General features: G+C 51.9%; 1 protein-coding gene across 1 annotated transcript; it reads right to left on the bottom strand.

The window, feature by feature from the left end:
• Positions 1–1188: 1188 nt before the first annotated feature.
• On the bottom strand, positions 1189–1935 carry LOC138528017 (uncharacterized). The gene has a single exon (XM_069639450.1). It carries the CDS (start codon positions 1933–1935, stop codon positions 1189–1191), a length of 747 nt encoding a protein of 248 aa, XP_069495551.1.
• Between the last annotated feature and the right edge of the window lie 17899 nt (positions 1936–19834).

The raw sequence follows: 19834 nt of genomic DNA, 5'->3' as shown, positions 1-19834 counted from the left end.
AGCACTGCCTTTTCAGGTAGTTCCATTTCCCTCTGTGGGCAGCCCAATGACAGGTTTTGGAAGTGTGGTCTCCTGTTCCCCACTGACACAGGCAAAGGAGATTGGCATCTATTTTTTCTGGTTTCCCTGCGCACAGGGCTTTTTTCTGGCCATTCTGTTGGTTCTGGTGAAAGTAGCCACAGTGATGTTTCAGGACAGAGCTTAGTGTGTCAATGCATCCCACAATCTGGTGCTATGTCCCCCTGACCCCTAACATGGACATGATGCCACCTGAGGATGAGGGTGAGGATGAAGGAGATGCTGGGATTCCTCAGCACCACAATGGGATTGATGGACGTGCAACTTGTCAATAATTAATTGACCAATTCTTTTGATGGACTGGAGAATACACAGCACTGGACATGGGTCACACTGGGCACTGGACACTGTACATGATTAAACTGACACACACTCAAGAAGCAATGTCCAGTCATGTTTGTTTTCGACACCAGGTGTATTGAATGAGGTTGAACTATGTACAAATTAGAACTTTTATACCTAACACTTCTACCCTGTTAAATTGACCCCACACCCACTCCCCCACCACCCACACCCAATAATCCAACACCCCCTGCCCCACTATCCCCACACCCAAAACCCCAACACTCCCTCCCACATTACTCCCACACCCAATACCCCAACACCCCCCCACTACCCCCAAACCCAATACCCCAACACCGCCTCCCCCACTACCCCCAGTACCCCTTCCCAACTACTCCCTCCCACATGCAGTAGTCACTTGGCCTATTTACAGGCCCTTTTCTGAGGATGGCGGTGAGCCTCTGGTGGCCGATTGAGTCGCTGTGACCGATGCAAAGGGCTACTCTGGTTGGAACTGATCGGTGTTGTGCTAGAGGATTGGGCGAGTGGGGTGATGATGTGCCGTTGTTCGGCTATAGCGTTCGCCAACATGTTAATGGACTCAGCCATAGTAGACATCACTCCATTCCCCTTCTGCACACGCCTCGCCAGGTGGTACACACCCTCCGTAGCTCTGCTGAGCATCCATCCCTTGTTACGGATGGAGTCCTGCATAGTCTGCCGTGTCAGTTGTGCCTCTGTGAGGTACTGGGTGATCAAGGCGTGCATTGCCTGCTGCCACTCTTCCATTCTAGTGAGGCGCCCCTCAATGTCTCTTATGTATCTGAGTCATGGTAGTGGCGAGGGAGGTGGGCTCCGAGAGCCTGGGGGAGTGAACACAGCTTCGTCCTCATGTGCAATGTGGCTATGTGTGTTCGGGCCACTGGCATCCACAGTGCTGTGTGCTCCAGAGCCATCTGTGGGTGTTGCACATATTGTCGCCTGCCTGGGTGGCGGGGATTCTGGCTCCTCAAGCAGGCTGTGCACTGGGGATTCTGGCTCCTCATGCAGGCTGTGCACTGGGGGTTCTGGCTCCTCATGCAGGCTGTGCACTGGGGATAGAGGCTCTTCAGGCTGATGTGCCTGCTTGGCCGCAGATGTTGTAGACTGTCGGGGGACCTTGCTGGCCGGTGTTGTGGAGTGGCAGGGGGCCTTGCTGGCAGGTGTTGTGGACTGGTGGGGGGCCTTGCTGGCAGGTGTTGTGGACTGGCGGGGGTCCTTGCTGGCAGGTGTTGTGGACTGGCGGGGGTCCTTGCTGGCAGGTGTTGTGGACTGGCAGGGGTCCTTGCTGGCAGGTGTTGTGGACTGGCGGGGTCCTTGCTGGCAGGTGTTGTGGACTGGCGGGGGTCCTTGCTGGCAGGTGTTGCGGACTGGCAGGGGTCCTTGCTGGCAGATGTTGTGGACTGGTGGCGCTCCTTGCCGGCAGGGGTTGTGGACTGCCGGGGCTCCTTGCTGACAGGTGTTGGTGGGTGCCGGGGCTGCTGGGCAGCATGTGTTTCCTGGTGGCAGGGGTCTGTGCGGAAGATGCTGTGGCATGCTTGTGTCTTGCCGTGGCAGTGGCTGGCTCCTGGCTAAAGGTGATGGATTTGTGGTGGTGGTGGTGTGGTGGCATGTTCATCCTCTCTGTCAGATGATGTGCCTGTGGAGGACAGTGAGGCAGGACATTAGTAATGATTGTGAATCCATCTGACTTACATCGATGCTAGTACATTCAGAGTCATGTGCATTGTCACAGACATCGTGGAGGGCCTGGCATGGTGCACACTGAATGTGTGGGGCATGCAGTGTGGGAGCATACTTGTGGTGTGGCCATGGAGTGTGCAGTGTCTGTTGGCTGGAGTACTGGTGTCTAGTGGCTTGGGTGTTGTGGCCATGCCACAGGGGCTGTGTGCCATGTGGAGTTTGATTGTCAAACTGATATGTTCCCATTGTGTGCATTGATGGATTGATGTTGACTCTGCAGGTGGGTACATGATGGGTGTGACAGGTGTGAAAATGGTGCCGGTGCTGTGTGAAGCTTGACATGAGGTGGCTTTGGCCATGTGGTGGCACGGTGGTGACAGCAGCAGTTGGACAGTGCTGTGTGTCTGTTTGCATGCAGATGCTACTTGTGTGGGCAATACAGGGGACATGATGGATGTGTCAGTGGGGTTTGTTGCTTGTCTTCCTGGCAGGATCACTGTACTTGTGTGGAAGGATAATTTCAGCGGGAGGAAATGCAGCAGGGATCTGGTGCCAATTACTTGACATTTGGACTTCACCATTGGCATTGGGGATACAAGGTGTGTGCTGTGAGTTTGGGATTACTGTAACAGACACTCACCGTCATCATTGGACGTCGCTGCTCACATCTCTGCACCTCTGACTCCCTCTATGCTCTCCATATGGAGTACGTGCTGCAGGTCTCCTCACACGCCTGCAGTTTGATGGGGGATTGCGCACCACCTCCTGTGGCCAGCCCCTGGCTGCGCTCTGCAGCGCGAAGGTCGCGGACACGAAGATGTAGATCGTCCCACCTCTTCCAAAAATCTCAGACGGTCCGAGGTGTTGTCCCTACTGCCGACACTTTGCGGGCCACTTCCTCCCAAATGGCCTTTTTTCTAAGTTGTGCTGGCCACCGCATATCAGAGCAGAACACCACATCTGCATGCTCCACAAATGTGTCTGCCAACATGTTGAGCTTCTGCTCGCTGAAACCGGGTTTGCGGCGAAAGACGGCGCCTTGCCTAGCTGACATGTTCTTCTTTCTCGGTATCTACTTGGTTTTCCAGATAGACTCCTGCAGAATGACGATTGCAATGGATTGTGTTTGAAAGATGGCCCGCCAAGCATTTCCCATTCTGGTGCCATGACGTTATTGCCAGTGCCGGTAATACTGGTACCGGTAATTACGGTGTCATAGGTGCCGAAGTCGGTGTCCTGCAGCATCATCTATGCCGGTATCGAGGCTTTTGGGGCCGTTACAGGCATGCCGGTGCTACTGTTTCCAGCATGCCGGAATGCACGTGCATGCTGACTCAGAATCTACTGTAGATTCTGGCAGCAGTGCTACATGGACATGGTAGCACCGGCATGCCGGTAATTTTCTTTTTTTTACCAGAAAACTCCTAATGAGGCCCAATGTTTTTTCCCATTCTCTCCAAAAGAGAAATTGGGCGGTTGTTCCCAGGGACATCAAAACCTCATTTTTTATATATTGGGGTGATTTACACTTCTTGCCATGATTTTAGTACTCTACCTGTTCTACTTGTCATTTATTTATGTATGTATTTATTTATTTATTAACATATGTAGTAATAACAATCACAGCGAAAGCAATACATTTTTGGCACAAAAATGCATAGAGAATATTTACATTGATAACAGAGCTGAGGACATGGGCCCTTTTCAATGGGGTTTGAGAATGTGACTTGAGGACCAGATGTTGCAAGGGAAGGTAGAAACATATCCCAGGGATGAGGACAGGAGAGAATGACATATGAATGGGAGGAATGGGATGATGGAGAAAGTGCTGAATTAAGGATGAGGTGTGACAGAAAAGTGCTGTACGGTTGTCCATGAAGGGTGGAGAGAGAGGAAAACAGTAATACAGTATAGTAGTGTGTTTGGAAACAGGTTGTTCAGAAAGAAGGAGAGCTTTGAGATTGGATTTAAATAGTCGTGTGAGTTGGAGTAGTATGGAGATGGAGAGGAAGAGGATTCCAGAGTAGAGGTGTGAGGCGCGAGATACCGTAGAAATGAGAGGGAGCAAAGGGGGCTTGAGTAGTGGCAAGGAGGTAAGCTAAGGATGATCTTAATGAGCATGGAGGGAGTAGGGAGTTAGATGATTGGGATAAGTCCACAGATCATTTTGAAGATGATGAGAGGTTTATACTTAGCCCTTTGTTTCATAGATAGTCACTGATGGGCACAGGAGGTAGAGGTATAGGGAGAAAGGTGGAAAGTGTGCATACCGCGAAGTTGAGGATTTTGTCAAGAGGTGAAAAAGCATGGTTGGGAATGCCAAAGAGGAGACTGGCAGTGTAGTCAGTTCATAGAAAGAGCTAAGGAGAAGATTAGCTGTTTAGCAGTATTGACAGGAAGAAGAAGACAGATGTTTCTGATATTGAGGAGTTTTAGTCTGGCAGCAGTGGCAGATTAGAAAATGAAGAGCGAGAATCTGTGTGATGGGTCAAATATGTCACCCAGGTTATGAGCGGAAGCAGAGTAAGGTAGGTAGTCAGGAGAGAATGGAAGAAGAGGAGGTCATGAAAAGAGAGCCGGTTTGGTTGGGAAGTAGAAAATGTCACTCTTAGTGGAGTAGAGCATGAACGAATGAGACGGCATACAATATTTTATGACAGAGAGACAGTTTGAAATTTGTGACAACAGCTCCTCGGATAAGGAGTGAAAGGAGAAAAGGTCTGAGTATTGTCAGTAAAGAATAGATAGGAGAAGCCATAAGAGGTGATCTGGGCACCAAGAGCTGAAGGATAGAGAATGAAGAGAAGTGGACCGAAGGCAGACCCTTGGGGAACTCCAACAGTAAGGGGGTGAGTGGGAAGGTAAGCCTGTTCAAGGACGCATGAAAGAGTCTGGGGCAAGGTATGAAGCAAACCAAATGAGAGCCTTATCTCTGATGCCAAGGAGAGATAATGTTGAGTGAAAGTTAGAGTGGTGTCCGTATCAAAGGCAGCAAGAGGTCAAGACAAATAAGAATACATGAAAGGTTTGCGTGCTAAAATGAAGAGATGAATTTGAAAATATTGAGGAGAGCTGTTTTGGTAGGATGCAGATGGCAGAAGACAGATTGAAAAAGGTCCCAGAGGTTGTGATTATCAAGGAACTCAGTGAGTCAGTTGAATACTACGAGCTCCAGGATTTTGGAATAGTGTGGTAGAAGAAAGACAGGGCAAAGGTTGGCAGGACAGTTATGATCTAGACCAGGTTTCTTAAGGAGACGGATGACAGTAGCTGCCTTATAGGATAAGGAAAAAGTGGCATTGTCAAGAGAGAGCATTACTATAATTAGGGTTGGTGTGGGCAATTGAAGACATAGTAGCTTTAGAGGCGGGTAGGAGTGGTGGAGAAAATTGGGCAGAAGGAGGGGGTGGAAGATAATTAGCCCGGGTATTATGAATGGTAGACATGTTAGATGCAAAGTTAAGGTCAATATAATTTGCAGAAAGACTAGAGGAGATGGACGTGGGTTTAGGAGATGAAAGAATTGAGCTGAGAGTCAAGAGTGCAGGAATAGTTTTGAAGAGTAGTGAGATAGAGTTGGAGATCAGAGTAGTATCTTGACCTGTACCAAGTGTGAAGTTGTTTCCACATTGTTGTCTTCAGGGTGCAGATGAGAGGTGTAATCCAGGGCTGTAGAGGGGAGGATTTAGGAGTGAGTGTAGTAAGATGGTAGTGAGAAGGAAAGGGAGCATAAAGAGCAGTGTTAAAGTTAGTGAAGGCTTCTTCAGAGTATGGAATGGTGAGTCCAGCATAGGAGGAGAGTGTTAACGAGCTACTAAGATTGGTCAGGCTCTGCTTTCACAATTCCTAGGCTACAACGACACTGTTCGTACTAGAACGTTCAGGGTTACCCCTTAACGACAACGCTCTGTCCCATTGGCTCATCGGGTGTTTGTTACAGCCCGGACCCGTTTATCAGAGCGTGTGCGGTTGCCCTGGAAACTAGACTGCTTTTCGTCCCGTCGTGGTCACGTAAAACATGGTATGCGATCACATGATGCACGACTCATAAGCAGTTACAGGAAGAAGCCCGGCACTTCTAGTTGAGTCGTATTTCTTCGTGAGAAGCTTTGTCTGGTTATGTTTACTTGGTTTCCTGAATCTTGCTTTGCTTTACGGATTGCCCCTGTCTTGCTCTTCTGCTTAGTTGTTCTCCTTATCGTTTGCTAATGAACCACGTCTTGTCTAGAACTTTTGATCCCAGCCTGCCGTACGGATATTCTACGGATTACCCTCATCTGTCTGAAATTGCCTGCCAGTTGCCGAACTCAGTTTGCTCTACGGATATTCTTTGGATTATGTCTGTCTGCCTGGAATCCCCTGCCAGTTCCCAAAACCATCCTGCTGCACGGACATTCTTTGTATTTTGTCTTGTCTGCTCACATTGTTATCGGTTCCCTTGCCACAGAGCCGCCGGGAGGTTTGTATCCAACATTCTCCCCGGCAACCCAAAGCAAATAGTGTTAATACCTTGTTCAGCGGAAGACATCAAAGCCATCCAAGTGCATCTGGTTCCATACGCAAACTTTGTCTCCTCCGGAACGCTTACCTGCTGGTTGTCAACTACTCCTTCTGGGATACAAGAACAAGTCCTTCGCTCTCTGGTCGAAGGTTCTCCTGTAATAGGCATCCTTGTGCCATCGGGTCCAGTGACATCCTGGGACTAGAGACTTGTCACCCTAGTGTAAGGCGTCCTCGTGTCATCAGTCCGGTGGCTCTTGGGGACTAGAGATTGGCCATGTTAGGGCTTAGGCGTCTGCGTGCCATCGCGTTGAGCCTTAATCCTCTGGCCAGAGAAAAACCAGTTCACCCCTAAACAATGGTAAGCCTTGATTCCTCTCTCATTCCATATTCTTAATGCCTTCCATTTTTTTTCTAATTTCTTATGACTCTTCATTGCTGTTTCAGGGGAAGGTCGATTTCATTTTCTCTGCCTATATTGTTGTATACAACAATCCTGTTTACTACAGGTTAGTCCTTGTGTTGTATGTAATTATTGGTCTGATTCGATTTAAAATTGTGTGGTCACCTTTGTAAATCTCTCCATAGATCTAAACTGTCCTCGAAGTATTGTTGGTTCGCCGCATAATCCAGGACGCCCCTGCACACAGAGTATTGTTGGTTCGCCACACAAACCAGGATGCCCCGCTGATCTCCTTCTTCTGGTCAATCTCCCTCTTGGCGTGTGTGGTTTGTACCTACGCCCAAGGGGAACATTGTCTTGAGTAATTCCATGGCTACACAACGAGGTCAAGGCCGCTGGAAACCTAACAGAGAGAGAGTGGTGTAGATCAGGGAGGCAGTCTGGGATTTTGGAGGAGGGAAACTTTCACTTAGTTATATTTGTAGTAGACGGAGAGAGTGAGGAAGAAGCAGGAGTGGAGATTGAGGAAAAGACAATAGTGTAATTGGAGGGAAAAAAGTGTGCTGGAGATAGTAGAGGTGAAGAGTTGAGAGGAGATGAGAAGAAGGTCATTTGAATGAATGGGCAGAGAGTGGACAGAAGAGAGTGATTGGTTAAGGGGAAGAGAGTTACAGTCAGTGGATGGAGCATCAGAGAGAGACGGGAAATTGAAATCACCAATGACAATGAGGTGGTGATTGGGAGGGAGAGAGTCAATTAGATGGGAGATATGGTCAATGAATTGTCCTAACTGGACAGGTGGCCCATAGAGTGAGATAATATATATGCCATAGGGGGCAATGATTGTGAAGATAGTGTATTTGAATGAGGGCGAAACCGCAGGAGACACAGGAGCAGGTGAGAGTTGAAGGATGAAAGCAGCCCTACACCAACACCCCTGCCACTGGGGTGGGGAGAGTGAGTGAAGGTGTAGGCAGGGTCATGAATGGCAGCAAGAATTGCAGAGTCACAGGGAGCGATCCAGGTTTCAGTAAGGGTAATGAAGTCAAGAGAAGGAGAATGAGAAAGAAAGAGAGACTGTACATTCCAAAGAGCAATAGAAAGAAAGTGAGATGATGAAGCATTGAGATGTAGAAGAACACCAATATTGAGTCTGACAGACAGCGGGTTACGGCAGTGGATGCGAGAAGAGGATGTTTAATGGAAGTTAGGGTTGCAGTTAGTTTTGTGAATAGGAAGTGTAGTGGAGCGAGAACACAGGTGGTGTCAAGGAGAAGAGATGATAGGGATGGGGAGAGTTGAGATGCATTGAGCAGAGGAGAGTGTAGAGAGTAGAAGGGAAAGGAAGAGATAGAATGAGATGTGTATGGCAATGGTGAAACTGAGAAGTAGTAATAATGGGTACTTAAAGGTAATTAACAGGACACAGGAAAGCAAAGGCACATCCGCAAAGAGGCAAAGAGGCTTGTCAACAGCAAGTCTTCACCCTTAACTGTTCTGCCTTTAAATGGGACTCTCCTGGCTGCATGCCCTTAGGTAGTTCAGAAGGGATGGCACATGCTCTTGTCACCTGATCGCCTAGTCCATCAGTGATTGGTCTCTCTGATCTTGTCCCTGGTGTTGCTGGTATAAGGAAATTCTTCCTGATTGGTGTTCCCAGAAGAGCCTCTCGTGGCCTTCTGCTGGAGATAGGACTGATCCAAGATGGTCACAGGAAGTGATATCACCAATACAAGATGGCTGCTCGAAGAGATGTGCTCTATCCAACATGGCCACTGGAAGCGAAGTTCCAGACAGAAATTGAATCCAAAAACCAGAATGGATGACACACCCTCTTGTCATCTGATTGCCTAGTCCATCAGTGCTTGGTCTCTCTGATATTGTCCTTGGTGTTGCTGAGATGAGGAAATTCTTCCTGATTGGTGTTCCCAGAGGAGCCTTTTGTGGCCTTCAGCTGGAGATAGGGCCTATCCAAGAATGTTAAAGATCAGACACAACTATGGTACCCAAATAGTATTGTCCTGTTTGAAAACATCCATTTTAATTGCATCAGGGCCTGCTGCATTCCCAGAAATATGGATGTCCAGGGTCTTTTAAACTTCCTCTAGAGAATAAACTAAATGATCCCCTGAGTTAATATCATGAGTCAAATCCTCCATGCCATCAAAGGGCATATTAGTCTCTAGCGTTCCTTTCTTATAAAGGGTTGAAAAATGATTGTACCAAGCATATTCGTGGCTGGCCAATTCAAGAACATTACAATCTTCACTGTATCCTGTCTAAACAGTCTGCCAAAACCTCTTGCTATCTTTGTGGTTCTATGTGAAAAGACCTTTTTTTAAGGTCTCCAGAGAAAAAGACGGATTTACTTTGACCAATTTTCTTTTGATCGGAAAACCGGCATTGTAAAGGTATTTTTTCTTGAGACCTTTAAAATGTGTTTTCCCTTTTTTTTAACATATTCGGGGGGATTAACCCCCGAGCCTCCCATTGTTCCTTCCCAGCCCCCAACCCCAAACCAAAACACATACATACAAACAACACACACAGGCACCCACAAACCCCCATCTCTCTTACTGGGGTCTTCACCTTATTGTGTTATCAATTAGAAAGGTATGCAGCCCATTTAGAGCTCACACAGGAGGCTGGCCAGCGACAGAGGGCAACAGTAGGGTAGCAGCGATCAGTGGGAAGACTGCAGGGACTACCCACTTCTAACTCCACCACCACTCTACTATTGAGTACCCGCGGTTTGGGGTGTTACCATCATATCAGTCTCTTTCCCTGACTTTGGGTTAACTTCTCTGGATTGGGCCTTAACTGCGCAAACAGATCTCTTCTTCCTCTCCCTCTTTTATCACTAAAGGGGGCGGGGGGCATTTCTAATTAATCAAATTAATCAAGTATTGCTTCTGCCAATATCTGCAACAGGAGTCAAAAATCACTGCCACCTTCACCACCCGCTCACAGCCATTTGCCTCTCTCGGGAGCTGTACTCACTCTGAGCTTGCTTTACCTCACTTTGGCTTGTAGACACAACGTGGTGAGAGGAGCACACAAACACACCACCACTGGTAAAACCTTCCAATCCCCTCTGTATCTCCAGACCACTAAACCTCCAAACCTCCACGCCTGCGATCGGGAATAGGGTAACACATGGCCATTAGACCTTGGGTTTAGGATCAATGGACATTGGCATCATCCCACTCTTTCCCAGCGCCTGCTGCCTTGTTTCCTTGATTGCAACAAATTGTTTAGAGGAAATAACCTTAGGTCCTGGGGACATCAATCTGCACTGCACCTAAAGTTGCAACTTCAGATGCTCCCCAGCTGCTCTAAACTCTAGATCATTAGGAAGTGGTTGGGTTAATCCCTGAACAAAAAGGTGACAAAAGAATTGTAGAATTTGAACATAAGTGCAATCGATTACATTCTCATTTAATGCAGGAATTCCCATTAAATGTTTCCAATTTTTTGTTCTCTAGGTAGAGAACATTTTTGAAATGATTGGGACCTTTCCAACACTGTCCTTGCAGAAATGGAGAACAATTAGTTATACATGGAATTAACCAAAAAATGATTGCAGAGATTGCAGGGAAGATAATGTGGTTGTAAGGTGAATTTTTTTTAACCTGTTGTGATTTTGTTAGCAATGTTGACTAATTAACTGTTTAAGTTTATTTGTTCCAATGCTTTTCAATTTGTTGTTCACCTTTACTATAAAACATGTATTTAGGATATACTACAGTAATCCTGGAATGGTGTAAATCATTCACATAAACAAGGCGCATGAGAACATTTGACACAGCCCAGAAATGATGCCTTGATGGATGTATTCCAAATAGTTAATAACACTCCTGAATCTACCTGCACTATAACAAATGGAGCAGGCATGTCGACCTATCAATAAGCAGCTGTGCATGTGTGATGTTGCCTACTGATACCAGTGGAAAGGCGTGGAATTGTGGATGTTTTAGGTATTTGTGGTTGCCTATCAGGCCTAGGTGATGACGTGGGCCAGAGCTAGAGTTGACATCAGCTTTCACATTTGTAGCAGTGGCATTGATCATTGGACCATTTTCCGGGTGGAAGGCAGGGTGGTAAAAAGGAAATCTTTGGAGACATTATTGCTGTGGAAGCTTCAGAATTAGGTTAATGCCTTAGCTTCTCTGCTCTGATTTGATTTAGTGATAATCCCCACCCTCGTTGCTTCCATTTATGGCGCCCATGCATTGTTTGTGTCTTTCTAATATTAACGTTTTGGTCACTGAGTACGACAGAGGTTTTAACAGTTAAGCCATTTTAATATTGAGACTTCATGTTGTTGTGTCTTAGCAGGTGAGGTTGCAGAGTTTTGAACACTTGAACACTCTTGCTTTCCAAAGAAAATTCCGCCAGTAACACAGGTCTTACACCACTCATAGAAATCTCTCACAGAAGACTCAGTTGTTAATCATTCAAATATGCTGTTGCCTCCCTGTGAGCCAGCATATCATATGAACCCCATGAATTCCTTTTGAGCATTTATGTGAGCATTAGGCCTGTGGCAATTTGAACGACTTCACTAATGCACAGTTCCGGCTACTCTGACTTGAATTGTTTTCCAACTTAAAACAATTGCAAAACTGCATAATAACTTTAAGTAGAAGCTTTGCAGGGCACGTCTTCAATAATAAGCATTTCTAGGGGATATAACAGACAACTGAAGTAACATTCTTATTTAAAAGTGTCTGATTCTCGATGTACAAGCAGCCTCTGTTCTGCTGGACATGCAGAAGGTCTTTGATACGCTAGAATGGGATTACCTATTCTTACCACTTCAGACGATAGGGGCGGGCCAGGACTTTTGAAGCATTGTAAAGCTGTTATATAAAAACCCCATTGTCGGTTTCCAAACAGATAGAATAACGTCTGATCCCATAACGATTGCAAGGGGCACTCGTCAAGGGGGCCCACTCTCTTCTGTGCTTTTTGCAATGGCCATAGAGCCCCAAAATTGCGCTCTACAGGAGAGACACAAAAACAGGGGTCTACATTGCTATGGGTCCTCAGGGCATCATTATACGTTGATGAGTTAAAGTTGTATATTACAAATCGTAAAGAAAACCTGGCACCACTGTTGGCGGAGGTGACTTTTTTTGGAGGAGCATCCAGCTTGAGAGTCAATCCTGCGGAGTCCGAAATTGTTCCCCTTACTGCGAACAATACAGCCGGGGCAGCTCCTCTGGAAACCGGACATGGTACACTGCTCACTGCTTGGGTGTCAACCTAGGCAGACTCACCAGTTGAGTTGAAGCAGCTGCTTTTCGTTGCCCTGCTTGACTGCCTCGATAAAAAGGTTGACCGCTGGTTAGCGCTTTCTATCACAATGCTTGCTAGAATAGCTATTATCCGAATGGTGGTTCTACTCAAATGACTATATCTCTTCAAAAATATCCCAATTAAGATTCAATCTTCCTTTTTCAAAAAACCTCGACATCTACATGCCCAATTAGTGTGGGACATAAAGTAGCCTAGAGTCAGATGGGAGGTTATCATGCAACCCCTGGATAAAGGAGGATTGCGGATACATGATTTAGAGCTATACTATTTAGTATGGCATGCACTGTGTTGGTATGATACACTAACCACACACTCTTACGTCAGAATAGAGAGGGTCTAACAACAACCAAACTCTGTCCAAAATGCAATTTTAAAAAGAACAGGTGGATTTATGGCCAAAATAGATGCTGTGTTCGGACACAACAGTTTAAGCATGTGAAAAACGGTACATATATATTCCAATTGAGAGTTGCGTATCCTCCTGATGTTTCGACATAAGATCAGAGGAATACGGGTTAACTCTGATGTCGCCTTCCAGGGAGGATTCACAAGACTAGGTCTTATAATGATGGAAGTAAGATCTGTTCCCTGGAGATACCTTCACAACACATACGAACGATTGAAGCAACTTGTGGCAGAGAGTACCCTTTATGCACTCTGGTATAAGAGCCTTCAGGCATCGATTAAGGGCATGGTCGACTCCTTTCCTACCATACCTCCAGACAGCCTGATTGTTAATTATTTACTAAATTCAGTTGGCCAAAAACATTTAATTTCGGTTCTATTTATACTAACATTAGGCATCAAAAGGTAGTCACTGACAGCGAGGCACAGGTCGGAATGCTCTCTGGGAATGCAGCTAACAGATAAACAATGGACGCATGCGATTAGTCATATGGCAGAGACCCAGGTAGACCCTCTCATAAACTAATACAATTTAAGTACCTGCATCAATATTATTGAACCCTGAGGCAAATCGCAGGATACAACCCACGGCGAAGCAGAGAATGACCCAGATGCCGAGCGAGTGTTGGTGATTTCTTACACCTGGCCTAGAAGTGTCCTCCCGTACAGGTGTTTTGGGAAGGTCGAGAGTATACTCCAGGAAATACTTTAAGTCAACGAGGACTTGTCCCCGGAGATATGTTTGTTTGGCTATCCAGCAGAAGTACACAAAAGGGATGCTAAATTAATGGGGCTGCCATTTCTCTTAGCAAAAGCGAACATTGCCAAATCGGGAATGGGTGAAACGGCCACCAATAGCGAAGCTTGGATGAGGAATTTGTTATGGTGTAATGAGCAGGAAGACACACTGAGCAGTATGAATGCTCCAGTTGCTAGGCCTCCTGATTGTTGGGTAATTGCTATTATGAGATCGATCCTACCCACTACCAGCAGTGGGGCAAACTGATTGTTTTTTTGCCCACTTACTGGAAAATAAGATCTGTCCAGCCCCTCCCCAAACCGATTTAGTTGAGGAGCAAAGTATATCAGAGAGAAGCCCTCCCTTCCAACTTTCAAATAGCTGCTAAAGACCTGGCTCTTCCACAGACTACTATCCGGCTGCCAAAGCCTGGACCATTTCACACTCTGACTCTCTTGTATGCTGTTTTTATCTACTGTACAAGCGCTGGGATACCTCCTGGTCTTGGGCACTGCAAACAAATTTATATTACATGGCCACCGTAGTGGCCATGTAGTTATGGTTAAGTTGCTGTTTCCATAAGAAGAGCACTTTTTGGGCGGCTTATAACTTCGCTCCCCCTGTACGAATCCAGACCAAACTTTGCAAAAAAAAGTATATGGCCCACTCTGAATTTTCTTGCAAAGTTTGGTGAGGTTTTGTCGATGGGGGGCAAAGTTATAGGGGATCCCATTTTTTTTCCCCATAGACTGAATGGGAAAAAAATTTTGCTCACGCCTACAGCTCAAACTGCTGGACGGATTTTCACCAAATTTAGACCACGAGCAGCGGCTTGGTCACGAAAGCGTGCTTTTGCAAATTTGTTGAAAATCCATCCAGTAGTTTTTTAAAAAATGACCAAAAAGTAGGTCAGAAAAAATTAGTGATATCTGTGTCCGCTTCGCGGACACACTTCCCTGTTCGCTCCTCGGACAGGACAGGGATTGGGCAAGCAGCTTGCGTGGTGTCCGCAGACATGTTACGTGCTTTCCCATTGGCTGCGGTGCAACGTGCAGTGCGTCTATTTTGAAAGATGCCCGCCATCTTTGTTTATCCCGAGGAGCGGGATCTGCCGCCTGCTAGTAAGGTCACGCCCGTGTCTTCCTCGCGTTCCCCCCACCCCCGCTCATGCCCGTGTCTTCCTCCTGTTCCCCCCACTTCCGCTCATGCCCCGTGTCTCCTTCCTGCCCCCCACCCCCGCTTATGCCCCGTGTCTCCCCTGTTGCTCCAGCCCCCGATCACGCCATCGGCACACGGTGGCCTGCGGAGGGCCGAGGAGCGGGATCTGCCGCCTGCACACTAAGCTAATGTCCGTGTTTTCCTCACGTTCTCCCCCACCCCCCGCTCGTGCCCCATGTCTGCCCTGTTCCCCACACCCCCCGCTCATGCCCCGTGTCTCCCTCGTTTTGAACCCACCCCCTGCTCATGCCCCATGTCTCCCTCGTATTGCCCCCCACCCCCGGCTCATGTCCCGTGTCTCCCTTGTGTTGCCCCCCCACTCATGCCCCGTGTTACCCCCACCCCCCGCTCATGCCCCATGTCTGCCCTGTTCCCCCCACACCCCGCTCATGCCCCATGTCTCCCTCGTGTTACCCCCCGCTCATGCCCCGTGTCTCACTCGTGTTACCCCCCACCCCCGCTCATGCCCTATGTCTCCCTCCTGTTCCCCCCACTCATGCCCCATGTCTCCCCTGTTCCCCCCACCCTCCCGGTCATGCCCCGTGTCTTTCTCCTGTTGCCCCCCACCCTCTGCTCATGCCCCGTGTGTGCTCTGCTCCCCCCACCCCCGCTCATGACCTGTGTCTCCCTCGTGTTTCCTCCACCCCCCGCTCATGCAACATGTCCCCCTTCATGTTACCCCCCACCTCCCACTCATGCCCCGTGTCTGCCCTGTTCCCCCCACTCCCGCTCATGCCCTGTGTCCCCCTCGTGTTGCCCCCACCCCTGCTCATGCCCCATGTCTCCCTCGTGTTGCACCCCACCCCCGCTCATGCCCCGTGTCTCCCTCGTGCTACCCCCCACATCCCGCTCATGCCCCGTGTCTTCCTCATGTTACCCCACATCTCCCGCTCATGCCCCGTGTCTCCCTCCTGTACCCCCTACCCCCTGCTCATGCCCCATGTCTGCCCTGTTCCCCCCACCCCCGCTCATGCCCCATGTCTCCCCTGTTCCCCCCACCCCCCGCTCATGCCCCGTGTTTCCCTCGTGTTACCCCCACCCCCGCTCATGCCCCAGTTCTCCCTCCTGTTCCCCCCACCCCCTGATCAAAACCTGTGTCTCCCTCGTGTTCCCCCCACCCCCCCAGTCATGCCCCGTGTCTTTCTCCTGTTGCCCCCCACCCTCCGCTCATGCCCCGTGTGTGCTCTGCTCCCCCCACCCCCGCTCATGACCTGTGTCTCCCTCGTGTTTCCTCCACCCCCCGCTCATGCAACATATCCCCCTTCGTGTTACCCCCCACCGCCCGCTCATGCCCCGTGTCTGCCCTGTTCCCCCCACTCCCGCTCATGCCCCGTGTCCCCCTCGTGTTGCCCCCACCCCTGCTCATGCCCCATGTCTCCCTCGTGTTGCCCCCCACCCCCACTCATGCCCCGTGTCTCCCTCGTGTTACCCCCCATATCCCGCTCATGCCCCGTGTCTTCCTCGTGTTACCCCACATCTCCCGCTCATGCCCCGTGTCTCCCTCCTGTACCCCCCACCCCCTGCTCATGCCCCATGTCTGCCCTGTTCCCCCCACCCCCGCTCATGCCCCATGTCTCCCCTGTTCCCCCCACCCCCCACTCATGCCCCGTGTTTCCCTCGTGTTACCCCCACCCCCGCTCATGCCCCGGTTTCCCTCGTGTTCCCCCACCCCCCGATCAAAACCTGTGTCTCCCTCGTGTTGCCCCCCACCCCCTGCTCATGCCCTGTGTCTCCCTTGTGTTGCCCCCCACCCCCCGCTCATGCCCCGTGTCTCCCTCATGTACCCCCACCCCCCGCTCATGCCCCGTGTCTCCCTCCTGTACCCCCCACCCTGCTCATGACCCGTGTCTCCCTCCTGTACTCCCCACCCCCGCTCATGCCCCGTGTCTGCCCTGTTCCCCCACCCCCTGCGTATGCCCCGTGTCTCCCTCCTGTTGCCCCCGACCCCCCGCTCATGCCCTGTGTCTCCCCTGTTCCCCCCCACCCCCCGCTCATGCCCTGTGTCTCCCCTGTTGTCCCTACCCCCCGCTCATGCCCCGTGTCTCTCTCCTGTTCCCCCCACCCCCGATCATGCCCCGTGTCTCCCTCCTGTTACCCCCACCCCCCGCTTATGCCCTGTGTCTCTCTCCTGTTGCCCGCCACCCCCCGCTCATGCCCCATGTCTCTCTCATGTTCCCCCCACCCCCCGCTCATGCCTCGTGTCTACCTGTTCCCCCCCGGCCCCCGCTCATGCCCCGTGTCTCTCCCCTGTCCCCCCTTACCCCCGCTCATGCCCCGTGTCCCTCTCCTGTTCCCCCCCACCCCACGCTCATGCCCCTTGTCTCTCTCTTGTTCCCCCATCCCCAGCTCATGCCCCGTGTCTCCCTCCTGTGCACCCCACCCCCTGCTCATGCTTCGTGTCTCCCTCCTGTTCCCCCACCACCCGCTCATGCCCCGTGTCTCCCTCCTGTGCACCCCACCCCCCGCTCATGCCCCATGTCTCCCTCGTGTTGCCCCCCACCACCCGCTCATGCCCCGTGTCTCCCTTGTTTTACCCCCACCCCCCACTCATGCCCCTTGTCTGCCCTGTTCCCCCCACCCCCTGCTCATGCCCCTTGTCTGCCCTGTTCCCCCCACCCCCCGCTCATGCCCCGTGTTTCCCTCGTGTTGCCCCCACCCCCCGCTCATGCCCCGTGTCTCCCTCGTGTTGCCCCCACCCCCCGCTCATGCCCCATGTCTCCCTCGTGTTGCCCCCCCACCACCCGCTCATGCCCCCCGCTCATGCCCCGTGTCTCATTCGTGTTACCCCCACCCCCCGCTCATGCCCCGTGTCTGCCCTGTTCCCCCACCCCCTGCTCATGTCCAGTGTCTCCCTCGTGTTGCCCGAACCCCCCACTCATGCCATGTGTCTCCCTCGTGTTGCCCTCTACCCTCCACTCATGCCCCGTGTCTCCCTCGTGTTGCCCCCCACGCCCCGGTCATGCCCTGTGTCTCCCTCGTGTTATCCCCCACCCCCCACTCATGCCCGTATCTCCCTCCTGTACACCCACCCCCTGCTCATGCCCCGTGTCTGCCCTGTTCCCCCCACCCCCGCTTATGCCCTGTGTATCCCCTGTTCCCCCCGCCCCCCGCTCATACCCCGTGTTTTCCTCGGGTTACCCCCCAACCCCCGCTCATGCCCGTGTCTCCCTCCTGTTCCCCCCACCCCCTGCTCATGCCCCGTGTTTCCCTCGTGTTCCTCCTCCCCCCGCTCATGACCCGTGTCTCCCTCGTGTTGCCCCCCAACCCCCACTCATGACCTGTGTCTCCCTTGTGTTGCCCCCCACCCCCTCGCTCATGCCCCGTGTCTCCCTCCTGTACCCCCCCTCATGTCCCATGTCTCCCTCCCGTACCCCCCACCCCCCGCTCATGCCCCTTGTCTCCCTCCTGTACCCCCCACCCCCGATCATGACCCGTGTCTCCCTCGTGTTGCCCCCCGCTCATGACCCGTGTCTCCCTTGTGTTGCCCCCTACCCCCTGCTCATGACCCGTGTCTCCCTCGTGTTACCCCCCGCTCATGCCCCGTGTCTCCCTCCTGTACTCCCCACCCCCCGCTCATGTGCCGTGTCTCCCTCCTGTACCCCCCAACCCCCGCTCATGCCCCGTGTCTCCCTCCTTTACCCCGACCTCCCGCTCATGCCCCGTGTCTGCCCTGTTCCCCCCACCCCCGCTCTTGCCCCATGTCTCCCTCGTGTTACCCCCACCCCCGCTCATGCCCCGTGTCTCCCTCCTGTTCCCCCCACCCCCGCTCATGCCCCATGTCACCCTCCTGTTCCTCCCACTCCCCCGCTCATGCCCTGTGTCTCCCTCATGTTACCCCCACCCCTTGCTCATGCCCCGTGTCTCCCTTCTGTTGCTCCCACCCCCCGCTCATGCCCCGTGTCTCCCCTGTTCCTCCCTACCCCCCGCTCATGCCCTGTGTCTCCCTCCTTTTCCCCCACCCCCGCTCATACCCCATGTCTCCCCTGTTCCCCCCACAACCCGGTCATGCCCCATGTCTCCCTCCTTTTCCCCCCCACCCCCTGGTCATGCCCCGTGTCTCCCCTGTTCCCCCCACCCCCTGCTCATGCCCCATGTCTCCCCTGTTCCCCCACCCCCCGCTCATGCCCCGTGTCTCCCCTGTTCCCCCCACCCCCCGCTCATGCCCCGTGTCTCCCCTGTTCCCCCCACCCCCTGCTCATGGCCAGTGTCTCTCTTTTTCCCTCCATGCCCTGCTCATGCCCTGTGTCTCCCTCCTTTTCACCCCACCCCATGCTCATGCCCCTTGTCTCCTCTGTTCCACCCCACCTCTCTCATGCCCTCTGTCTCTCTCCTGTTGCCCCCACCCCACGCTCATGCCCGTGCCTCTGTTCTGTTCCCCCCACCCCCCGCTCATTCCCTGTGTCTCTCTCGTGTTGCCCCCCACCCCCGCTTATGCCCCATGTCTCTCTCCTGTTCCACCCACCCCCCGCTCTTGCCCTGTGTCTCCCCTGTCCCCTGTTCCCCTGTTCCCCCCCCGCTCATGCCCCGTGTCTCTCCCCTGTTCCCCCCCACCCCCGCTCATGCCCCGTGTCTGCCCTGTTCCCCCCACCCCTGCTCATGCCCCTTGTTTCTCTCTTGTTCCCTCCACCCCCCGCTCATGCCCCGTGTCTCACTCCTATTTCCCCCACCCCCCCGCTCATGCCCCGTGTCTCTCTCCTGTGCACCCCACCCCCTGCTCATGCCCCGTGTCACCCATATTCCCCCCCACCGCCCGCTCATGCCCCTTGTTTCTCTCTTGTTTCCCCACCCCCCGCTCATGCCCCATGTCTCCCTCCTGTTCCCCCTACCCCTCGCTCATGCCCCATGTTTCCCCTGTTCCGCCCCACAACCCGCTCATGCCCCGTGTCTCCCTCGTGTTACCCCCAACCCCTGCTCATGCCCCGTGTCTCCCTCCTGTTCCTCCACCCCCCCTCATGCCCCGTGTTTCCCTCGTGTTCCCCCACCCCGTGCTCATGACCTGTGTCTCCCTCGTGTTGCCCCCCACCCCCCGCTCATGCCCCGTGTCTCCCTCATGTTTCCCCCACCCCCGCTCATGCCCCGTGTTTCCCTCGTGGTACCCCACACCCCCCGCTCATTTCCCGTTTCTCCCTTGTGTTCCCCCCACCCCCGCTCATGCCCCGTGTCTC

Source organism: Ambystoma mexicanum, chromosome 7q (genome assembly GCF_040938575.1).
Source record: "Ambystoma mexicanum isolate Mex_15411 chromosome 7q, UKY_AmexF1_1, whole genome shotgun sequence".
Classification (NCBI taxonomy): domain Eukaryota; kingdom Metazoa; phylum Chordata; class Amphibia; order Caudata; family Ambystomatidae; genus Ambystoma; species Ambystoma mexicanum.
Note: the sequence above shows the minus strand (reverse complement) of the source record. Positions and strands in the feature narration are given on the sequence as shown.

What these genes read in the sequence shown, in the direction of transcription:
- LOC138528017 (XM_069639450.1), bottom strand. Translation starts at nt 1,935, where the DNA reads ATGCCACAGCATCTTCCGCACAGACCCCTGCCACCAGGAAACACATGC.